The 11,029-nt window shown below is 34.9% G+C and overlaps 1 protein-coding gene across 2 annotated transcripts; it reads left to right on the top strand.

Moving 5' to 3' along the window:
* The first annotated feature begins 691 nt into the window (after nt 1–691).
* On the top strand, nt 692–10,002 carry LOC132271311 (uncharacterized). 2 transcript variants are annotated; one of them, XM_059772654.1, is made up of 9 exons: nt 692–1,108; nt 1,716–1,778; nt 1,882–1,977; nt 3,219–3,266; nt 6,019–6,090; nt 8,228–8,286; nt 8,723–8,813; nt 8,907–9,065; nt 9,410–9,578. In XM_059772654.1, the coding sequence occupies exons 1-8, from the start codon at nt 752–754 to the stop codon at nt 9,060–9,062; spliced, it is 942 nt and encodes a 313-aa protein (XP_059628637.1). In that variant the 5' UTR covers nt 692–751; the 3' UTR covers nt 9,063–9,065; nt 9,410–9,578. The 2 variants fall into 2 exon arrangements, with proteins under 2 accessions (XP_059628637.1, XP_059628636.1); XM_059772653.1 differs by lacking the exon at nt 9,410–9,578 and adding an exon at nt 9,620–10,002 and having other exon boundaries at nt 693–1,108.
* The last annotated feature ends 1,027 nt before the right edge of the window (nt 10,003–11,029 follow it).

Here is an 11,029-nt window from a genome sequence, read left to right as displayed (position 1 = left end):
AAGATGCCAGATGGAGATAAAATTAACCTGGTCAAGAGATTCGTGAGATTTCTCAACAGTAACAGATAAGATTTGAGATTTCAAAGAGATAAGGTAAGTTTTAATCAATTGACAGGTGTGCAATAGTTTATAATTTAATCTATTTTCTTTTGGGTACTTATGTTATAAATTATAATAAAATCATATATATATATAATACATATTACGTATATAAATATAACGAGCCTTATACGAGCTTTATTCACGAACATTAACGAGCCTAAACTAGCTCATGTTTACGAGCCTAAGCGAGCCGAGCCCAGCGTTGCTCAAACTCGGCTCGTTTACTAAACGAGCCTAAATATTGGGCTCGAACTCGGCTCGTTTGCTTAATGAACGAGCCCGAGCCGAGCCCTTAACGAGCCGAGCCCGAGCTGTTCATGAACAGCTCGGCTCATTTGCAGCCCTAGGCATATATTACACGAACGGTTCGTAAGCTTACACGGGCACAATAAAAATTTTTCCTTGGAGGGTAAAAATGACAAACAAAATATAATTTTGTTGTGTGCTAAATTATGCTTGAAGCGGTTTATGAAAAAAAAAAAAATCATAAATGTGTAATTTTTAAAATTTTTTTGGGAAGTAAAAACAGAAGTGGTGGGCCCATCAAGTGCTTTGTTCGGAACTCCAAAACTAGTTTGATATGCGAACACGACACAACCAGCTAAAGCCCGTTTCCAACTCCGAACTCTCTCTCTCTCTCTCAGCGACCATGAGACCCCAAAACAAAGTACTTTCTCTCTCTAACTTCTTCGTCTTCTCGTGCTTATGCTTCCTTCTCCTGGTTTCGCCGCCGTTGTTGGCTTTCCAATCCGACGAGCTTCTCGTAGACGACGAAGAGTTTGGCCTCGAAGGGGGTCGTTCCCCTGATCTCGATCTCACAATCACCCGATCTTCTCCTAACCCTCCACAGCCCACAATTCGGACCCAATCGACCCGGAAGAGGTCGTCGGATACGGACTCGGACTCGAAGATCCAGTTCTCGCTCGAGCACGCCTTCGGAGACTCCGATTTCTCCTCCGCCGGCACATTCTCCGCTCGCCTCAAGACATGGTCTCATGGTGGCCAGGTTTGCCCTCTGTGTTCTCTCTCCTGTTTGGTTGAAATTTCTTTTCATTAAATAAAAGTTGAATTTTTTAAAATACTCTTGTTTTAACCTTTTCTTTTTATTTGTTTTTCAATTTATTTTGGTGTAATATATATGATTTTGGTGTTGATGTTAGTTTGGTTAATGAGAGAGAACAAAGGAGATGAAGAGAAATTGAATCATGAATTTTGTGCCGTCTAAAAAGTGGGAAAAAAACCCATATACATGTAATTGTAACATATATATGTAAGTTTTGGAACCTGTTTAATACTTTAGATAACTTGTAATTTCATATAGTAATGAAAATACGTATTTTATGGTCTCATAATTGTTTTAGTATTTTTCTGTTAGTGTGATAAAAATGATTGAAATTGTTGTGATATTTTGATTATTTGGAATTTGAAATGTTTTAGTTTATAAGAAGACTTCTTGAATCTTATTGTAATTGTTTTTTATTTTTTATTTTATTTTATTTATTTACTTTTTGATTATTGTTCTGGATTTTGCCTTTGGTTATTTTTGAATTCATCAATCTTTGATTGATTGTTGCCTTTTCTGCTGGGTTGACACGACAATTTAACTGTAACAGACTCTCACGAAACTTAGGTTTTCAAGGAATGGTCTTACAGAAACAGAGAAGGAAAAGTTCAAGGTAATTCAGCATCAACAGTCCACCTTTCCGTCTTCTTTTTATTTTGATTTTATTTTAAGAACTAAGCTAAACATTCTGCAATATTAATGCAACAATCATGCAGAATCTATTGGAAGATGATGACTTCTATAGGATAAGAGTAGCATCCAACGTGGTGAGCTCTCCTGAGAGGGAGTACATAATTTCATCAGTGAAAGCAGTAAGTTTCCAATTAACCTTGTTATATACTGGATTGTATTAATTTTTGACAAAAAATATAAGCTTGAAAAAAAAAATGTGCACAGACTCACTTTTGCTTGTTATTCAGACACACACATAGAGTTATGGTTTTAACTCATGAAATAATCAAAGAAATTGTACAAGTCAGTTGACTGCCAGAGACAGGTTTTTGAACCCATGAGCATTAAAATATAGCTTCCTATGAAGGCACATTGAATGCAAGATTTCCTGTATAATTTGCTCCAAGACAAGTTGAATAACAATGTATAACCTTTATAATTTTATAAGGCTTTCCGCATATTTTCTTTTTAAAAGACAGGTTGATTTATGATAAATCTATCTTTAAAACTTTATTACACATGAATTGAAATGACATCACAGTATTATCTTTCCTGCTTCTTACTTTCTCTGTATGTAAGAATTGTGCCAATGTATCCTTAAAGGCTTATTTTTAATTGCCTAAATAGTAATTTTTCTGGTGATATGGAACCTTGAACCCATGACCGTAAAGTGCTGAGGTGACATATCTCCATCACAAAGGGTATGAGCAGAATTTGGTTCTATACGTTAGATTCAAGACCTATTGCCAAAGTTTTGTTTCTGTGCCATGAAGTTGTCTGGCATTTCTAAAAAGGCTACTTATTCAAAGATAATCTGAAAATTTGCATATCTATATTTATTAAAGAGATTGCTTAATGATAAGCAGAAAAATAACTTTTCGGTAGTTCCAGATAAATTTCAGACAATTTTGTGAGGAAGTGGTGGCTAAATAGTAGTTTTTGTGACTTATTCCTTCTGTCCTTTTCTCTCTCTCTATCTCTCTATATTTGGTATTTCTATGAGTATGAGTCCCCATTCTTATTGGATTTCCATTAAAAAATTTAGTGAAATTTATTTATTTTGTCTCAGGAGTGTACAAGAAACTCCTTTACCACCAATTTATATACTTGCATGTTGTGTCATTTTTGTATATCTGTATATTACCAAATTAATTGGTTGAAAATCAATTTATATTCCATTTACTTATAATTATGTGGATCCTAGCTGCAGCCTGCAGTAAAAAGTTTTTTTCTTTCCTTCTCTTGGGCTTCGCTCCCCTTTTGAGTGCTTTTATGCAATTGTACTTATAAAAAAAAAATGTTTTTTCTTTCCTACCTTTGTATGTTAGGTATGAAATTGAGTTTTTCTGATATTCTGACGGCCTTTTTTGTTTACCTCCAGAGATGTCTTCCACGGGATGGTTTGGACGAGCATTTTGTTATACATATGGTAATATTTGACTCTGCAAATAAGCAATTTTATGCATAGGAAATACTGTCTGTCTTACACTCTAGTGGGTATATTTGTTTTACAATCTGCTACTTTACTTAAATTGGTTAAACCACCATTCACTTAAGTTGGGGGTTAGGCTGTTAGGGCTGTCTTTACTTTCCTCACAGGCATGCATACTATGACCTGCAGGACTCTTCTTTGCATATTAGGCATTTTGACATGATATTGCATTAATTATTTTGTGAGACTTGTTTGAGGCCTAAAGTTTTAAAGGAGCCATTTTACTTAAAAGCAATGTTTAAAAGTCTGGTCTGTATCCGGCCCTTTCAAATGAATAAGGCGACTGTCCAAATGGATTTGGATCAATGTTGATTGCGTGCTGATGTCACATACTTCTATTGACTAGTATACAAATAATTTACTTTCAAATGAATAAGGTGACTGTCCAAATGGATTTGGATCAATGATGATTGCGTGCTGATGTCACATACTTATATTTATTAGTATGCAAATAATTTACCTTTTCTTACAGGTGCATCCATGGGTCCTTGTTATATATGACCATGCCACCTAAGTTTACTATCTCTTAGTTTATCACTAATGGGTGCTATTAATATTTTTCCCTCACATATTGATTATTAATCCTATTTTTCCTAATTACTCCTGCTATCTATCTTAACACACTCATTTGAGTTACATGAATGCATTGTTCTTGTTTCTTATTTAATGCCCAAAATTTTGCACCCTATAATATAGCTAGCTCAATAACCATCGATAGAAATTTTCTTTTAACTTGTTTGGTGTTTGTTTGTCACATAGAATACCAGTAGCTTATCTCTATTTTGTCCACCTTGTTCCAATCCCTACTCACTACACCATCATCTATCTCTTCGTATTGTTGTATATGGACCCGAATGATAAAAAAACGTCTATTTTGAATAATCATCTGGTCTTGAGTTGTGACGGATATACTGTCTTCCTCTAATATTTTATTAAAATTACACGACCATGTATTCTATTTTAGTCATACTAACTTTTAGGCCTTTTTCTTCAAGGCATTTCTCCATGTTTTATCCAATAAGGTTATGTCAGCAAAAAACATGCACCATGAAATGTCGTCTTGGAAATCTTTCGTTATTTCATCTAAAATTATTGTAGATATATATGGACTTAACACTAAACTTTGGTGTAATCCTACTATTATAGAAAAATAAGTAGTCTCTCTGCATGTAGTATACTAGTACGGACTTTAGTCCTTGTCTCTCACTTATATATATTCTTATTCTGAATAAGATTTGTAAGTTTTATAAGGAATTGTTTTCTTCGTAGAGCCCACTAAATTACATCTCTTGGCGCTCTATCATATGTCTTCTCTAAGTCTATGAAAGCAGCGTAGATATTTTGATATTTTGTTTACTTCTACACTCTTCTGTTAATTGTCTTATTAAATAGATGGTCTCTATAGTGGATACACATCACATAAATTCAAAATGATTATCGGATATTGAAGTTTCTTTTCTTAAATCTTTGTTCGATTATTCTTTTTCATAATTTCATTGTACCACTCTTTAATTCCATACCTTTATAAGTATATGTTATCAGGTCTTACTGTTTTATTTTTACCCATCTTCTTAAGTCCTTCCTCTACTTTCTTTGTAGTAATTTCATTTATCATTCTTAGGTAATATTCCTTGCTTATAAGGTTTTCACTTGTATATTCCTTATTTAGTAATTGTTGAAACTATTTTTTTTCATCTTTATAATATGCCATTCTCTTTACTACTATTGTTGTATCTATATCTTTAATACACCTAACTTTGTCCATATCTCTTGGTTATCATTTTTCTACTTTTTGCTAACTTCTAAATATCCTATTCACCCTCTTTTGTACCTAATTCTTTTTTTTTTTTTTTTCCTAATTGGTACTCACACACTCATGCCTCCACTGAGGCTCGAACCTCTGACCTCCCGTTGGGAAGTAGGAGTTTGGTACCCGCTAGGCCACTGGCCTGTTGGTTCTTTTGTACCTAATTCTCATGTAACTCATTTATCCATTTTGTTTAGCTTTAGTTACCATCTTTTTAACTTTGAGATTAAGTTTTTTGTATTCTCTTAGATCTTTCTTTTCTTTTCTTCTTCTTCTTTTTTTTTTTTAATTTTTAATTTTTATTTTTTTATATATAAAAAATTAAAATAAAAACTATCATTCTTTAAAAGTAAAACTCATTCTGTTGTTTTACACAGCCTGTTGTATTTTAAAAAATAAAAAATAATAAAAACTATCATTCCTAAAAAGTTAAAACTCATTCTTTTGTTTTACATAGCCTGTTGTATTTCTACAGTCCATCACCATGTTGTTTTCTTTATAAATTTCTTACCTTTGGTTTCTCCCAAAGTTGCCTTAGCCACTGGCTTTATACAATTTACTGTTTTTATGAGAATATTCCGTGGATCTGCTATCTATGAAAATGAATTTGGGAATCTCTGGTTGACAGAAAATGGAAGTATCAGGCAAATAATTATTTTTAGGAGGTGATGAAATTAACCATTTGAGTTCTATAATATGTTCTGCTATTCCTCCCAGACTCCACAGTGGTGAGAGCCTCGTGCACTGGGCTAGGTGGATCTGCTATCTAAATTATTCTTGTCATTATGTACTTTTAGGATATATATATATATTCTATATTTTTTACGATGCGAAAAACTCCTTCTCTCGTGTATTTACTTTTCTAATATATTCTTATTTCAGGAAGGTGTTAACATCTTGGCCATTAATTATGGCTCTCCTGGAGCATGCCCATATCCTCGGCAATTGAAACTTGTAAGTCTTAGCCGGTCTCTTATTGTTACCCTCTATTTGTTTATAATTTTTACGATGTTTTTTTGTTAATTGAGAACGCTGTCTTCTTCCTCTTATCTCTTGTTAATATTACTGAAATTATAACATTGCAAAAGAGAAGAGGCTAAGCTAATGGCTATTCTTCTCTTGATTGTTAAGATTTTTATAACATGGGTTGTTTTAATATATTTCCTGTTTGCCGTGTAACAAAGCCCTAAGAACATTCTTCAGGAGGAGGAATTATCTGAAAATGCCTTTTTTTTTTTTTGGTGTTGGTGTTGGTGTTTTTTTTTTTTTTTTGGGGGGGGGGGGGTGGTTGGGGTGGGGGTTGGGTTCAATGTGATTAATATTAGACATCCAAGGCAAGGAGAGACTACAATCATTATAGTTGATGTCAATGGCAATGATATGAGAAAATATATTAGGATTAAGATTTATATCTGTCCCCAGATAGAGCTATATGTAAAAAAGATGGTTTCAGGCTTTATTTTACATGGTTACTTAAGGGCATAAATCAGCAAGGCTGGGTAACACATGCTCTTCCCCACTGGTCACCCTGGCACAGACATGGGTCTATTCTCCAGGAGTCACCCTACTAACAACGGCTAGTCCTAAGGTTTAATCATAACTTACGTGGTATTTCCTAATGGGCGATCACACAATGACTAGGTCACTTCCCATGGGTTAGCTTTGCTGGATACTTCCTTAATGGAGTTGCAAACACCTGGCTATATTCCCTCTAAGATCACAGTGGCACCAAGTTCATGAGATCTTCACAAACACACACATAATCTCCACAAGTCTATTCTATTTCTCACAAATTATTCCTGACAACTAGTGTATGAGATCTTCTCAGAGGTCAGTCCTGACACAGTCTGCATGCAAGGTTGGCTTTAGTTCAAGTTAAGACACTTTTAGGGTCCCGACTAAATTTTCATTAAATTTCTAAGATCCGATGAGATTTCTAGCAAAACAACCTGAATATTAAGAACTTGTGACAAACAATGTATTTTCCATGCTTTTAAAGTTTTCAGTTAAAAAACTCTCTTTGTCAGGGATGAAGTCATAGCATTGTTATTGGCCAATTATTTTTCATTCATAGGTAAATTTTAATTTTTTTGGTTGGGCTTTCATAATTTTGAGAAAATTTCAAATGCAAAACTTCACATGATGTATAATTTGAGGAATGAGAGATTAGGGTTCCGATAACAATCACACGAATGAGAAATTTAGAAGAAAAAGGAAAGTTCATAACTAGTCATGAAAGTTTGAGAAAAGAGATGCAACGGAAGTTGATGATTAGTCAATTCAATTAAAGAATTGGAAAAAGTTATTCTTCAAATTCAAGATTTTATGGTCCATGTTGGGGATCGGTATATAATAAATTACAAATAAAACCTACAACAGGAGCAATAAAAAATCTGATTGGCTTTTTCCACTGGGTGCCCTAGGCAATGCCTAGAGATTGAGCCACCCTGTGTGCATGAGTTCTTCCCGAATGTCATTCACCCGACTCACATTTAGGTTCTGTTTTTTCTAACTGGTCACCCTGGCACAGACATGGGTCTATTCTCCAGGAGTCACCCTACAAACAACGGCTATTCCTAAGGTTTAAGCATAACTTTTGAGATATTTCCTAATGAGTGACCGCACAATGACTAGGTTACTTCCCATGGGGTAGCTTTTGCAGGATACTTCCTTAATGGAGTCGCAAACACCGGGCAATATTCCCTCTAAGATCACAGTGGGACCAAGTTTATGAGATCTTCACAAACACACACGGTCTCCACAAGTCCATCCTGTTTATGAGATATTTCTCACAAATCACTCCTCACAGCTAGTGTACGATATTTTCTCAGAGGTCAGCCCTGACACAGTCTGTGTGCATGGTTGGGTCCTTTTATGAGGTGAACTTGTCTGCATTCCCCCCTCTCCTCCCAAACAGTGGCCTATAGTCTTAGCTGCTGAATTTACTGCTAGATCCCTCTTCCTCTCAGACCACAAACAGAAACTTGAGTTTGGTTGGTGAGGACAGAAAGAAAGGATGATGTAGTGTCAAACAAGATGTATTAGTTGCGTTACTTGACCACTGATGCAATTTGTTGTCCTTTTATTTCAGCCTGCAAAGTGGTTCTTTAACTCACACACAGTCTTGAAGAACAGCGAGGTGGCACCAAGGTACCAACTTATCCTTTTTCTGTTTTCCATCCTGTAACTTTGTTCATGAAGGGTTTAATTATATCAACTATAAACTTTGACAAGACGTAGCGTAATTTGAAAATTATCGAACTTAATTTTCCTGTCCTGAGAAGTATGTGTAGCTGGTTAAGTGGTGTGATGAATTTGGTGCCGCCATGCCCCTTCACCCCATAATTGCCATGTCTGATGATTTAATACACCTGAAGCTCCCCAAATCCGACAAGTCTTAACTTCTTTCGGTTGATTTTATATCGTTTCGTACCAGTCAAGAAGAAATGTTAAAGATAAGATATTCATCGACTGAAAGGCCCATCTGTTGTCAATCAGATATATCTATATTTCTCGCTTGACCATTTAAATAACTATGATATTTATTTTGCATTGTTGGTTACTATATTGAGATTATTGTAAATAGGACTCCATCATTTGCTGAAGAAATCCTCGTTGGTGAGGATGGAGAGGGTGAAGGTGTAAAGCCACTAGAAAGGTCCTTTTGGGCTAAATATGTGAGTACTTGTTCTTTTTTTATTTTTTCCTTTCCTCGACTTTTACAAAAGTACAAGTTTCTAAAGCTGCCTTTTTTTTTGTTTGTGGCCCAGTGGATGTATTTAATCCCTCTTGGACTAATTATCATGAATGCTATCACGCAAGCCATGAACATGCCAGAGGAACAGGCTACTGGCCAACCAGCAACCCAAGCACCACAGCCGGCTGCAGCAATACGGGGGCAAAGCTCTACTGTGCGAAGAAGATGACTGGTTAGTTCATTATTTTGAAATTCTTGACAATACATCTTGGGTGGTTTGGGTTTGATTTTCATAAATTGATACATGTTTGCATTTATAACTATCTGTATATATATAGTTTTTTATGAGAGTAATCACATGAAGATATTGTTTGTAATTTTTGGAATGTTCGGTTATCTGTTTCTGATTGCAACGAGGCATCATTTTGGAGAGAGCATATACTATGCATGCCACCGCATGAATGAGCCAATGGCCCAAAATTTACTAAACCTACACAATTGTCAATGGATTACTTTCAGCGTACAATTACATTATACTGTGTGACACGCAAAATTAATCTGTTTGTGTACGGTCAGGATTATCCAGTCTCTAGATATTGAGGACTATGTTTAGTATGAAGATGTGGTCTAGTTACAAGGCTTTTGCTGCGCTTGCCGTTTAGAAACACTAGTTACCGAGTTAAGCACATCCTGCACGATAATTTTAATTAGTAAAGATTTTCTAAACAATACCAATTGTCCAACATGGTGATGAATTGACTAGTGCATGTTTTGTCACAATGTCAGGTTTCTGCATATAGAGCTGCACCAGCAGCACGCACGCAGATGGTGCTCGGGATACATTGAAACGGCAACAAGCTGCTCTGTGGCCTTTTCATGGAAACCAGAAATTGCTCATCGTTCCTGAAAAGGCTTTACGTAAGCGTATGGAACTTTGTTTATGAAGCATTCGAATTGTAATTCTTTGCCCCGACAAGGTTCCACACTTTCTGGTTAGGATTGATTCTTGGGGTCCAAATCTTTCCTCTTTTTAAGACGAATTTCATTCGACATTCCAAGATGCATAAGTTGTTGTTTGTGAATTTTATCCTTTTACCACATTTGATTTCTGGAGAGAATTTCAAGTAATTTATAAAAAGGTCAATTAGAGTTTTGCAATAACTAAATAATAGTAATTTTTTTTAATCTTCTCGTTGACAATTATCTCTTCAAGGAAGGAGTCACGGAGTGCAAGACCTAATATGTTAAGAAAAGTTGTTTTCATTAATTTATAGTTGAGAGGAAAAAGGGAAATGGGGCTCCATCAGATGTACACAGCTTCGTCTCTTTTGGACAATTGTAAATGTATGAACGGAAATATTTATCAATTATAATTAAGCTAAATATTATTTTAGTTGAAAGTTTTTTCTTCATTATTGTTCAAAATCTCCCTCGCATAAATAAAATTTTCTTCATTAGTTTTTTCTTCATTATTGTTCAATTGATCGTAGATGAGGGTCATGTACCATTCAGGTTCCTATTTATCAAAAAAAAAAAAAATAATAATAATAATAAAATGGGGGTTGTTAAGGTTAATAGTTCATCTTTTAAGCGTCTAGCTCAAATTGCTGAAATTCATACAAATTTAGGAATTTGTGTCCCAAAAAAAGAATCCAAAGGAGTCAAATTTTGCACATGTCTTAGACAAGAAAGAGAGCGGTATAACATGTGCCCCAAGAGAGGGCACAATTGACCATTCACAAAAATATATTCAGTGGGCCCATTTGGCATAATAGTGTTTTTGCTGCAGGAATATTTTTTAAAAAAATTGAAAGCACATTTAAGTATGATGTTTTAAGCGTTTTGTTTTTGGCCCATCTTACGCTACAATTATGGTTTTAGGTCATGAACAGTTGTCAAAATAAGAAAAAATAACTTTTTGATTTTGAGCTGTTCACGTAGTGTTTTAACAAAGTGTAAAATAAAACAAAGCCGCATTAAACATACTTTTGTTGTCAAAATCGACATTGTAACAGTCCAAAAACAAAAACAGCATGCCAAATGAGGCCCAAGTGTTCCAGATCCGCTCCCATGCCAATTTGTCGTCCCACGCTCATGCAACAGTTGTACTACACTGCTTATGTTATAAAAAATTTTATTTTTTCTTTTATTTTGTAAATGTTGCATTAACAACAGTGCAGTAATACATAGAATGAG

Source organism: Cornus florida, unplaced genomic scaffold (assembly GCF_030987335.1).
Source record: "Cornus florida cultivar Cherokee Brave unplaced genomic scaffold, ASM3098733v1 CherokeeBrave_3.0.0_Hap2_Chr08, whole genome shotgun sequence".
Classification (NCBI taxonomy): domain Eukaryota; kingdom Viridiplantae; phylum Streptophyta; class Magnoliopsida; order Cornales; family Cornaceae; genus Cornus; species Cornus florida.
This window is presented reverse-complemented; position numbering and strand designations above follow the sequence as displayed.

What these genes read in the sequence shown, in the direction of transcription:
- LOC132271311 (XM_059772653.1), top strand. Translation starts at nt 752, where the DNA reads ATGAGACCCCAAAACAAAGTACTTTCTCTCTCTAACTTCTTCGTCTTC. An exon ending in CATGGTCTCATGGTGGCCAG is followed by an intron (nt 1,109 to 1,715) that starts GTTTGCCCTCTG and finishes TAACTGTAACAG; the next exon opens with ACTCTCACGAAACTTAGGTT. An exon ending in AGCATTTTGTTATACATATG is followed by an intron (nt 3,267 to 6,018) that starts GTAATATTTGAC and finishes TTCTTATTTCAG; the next exon opens with GAAGGTGTTAACATCTTGGC.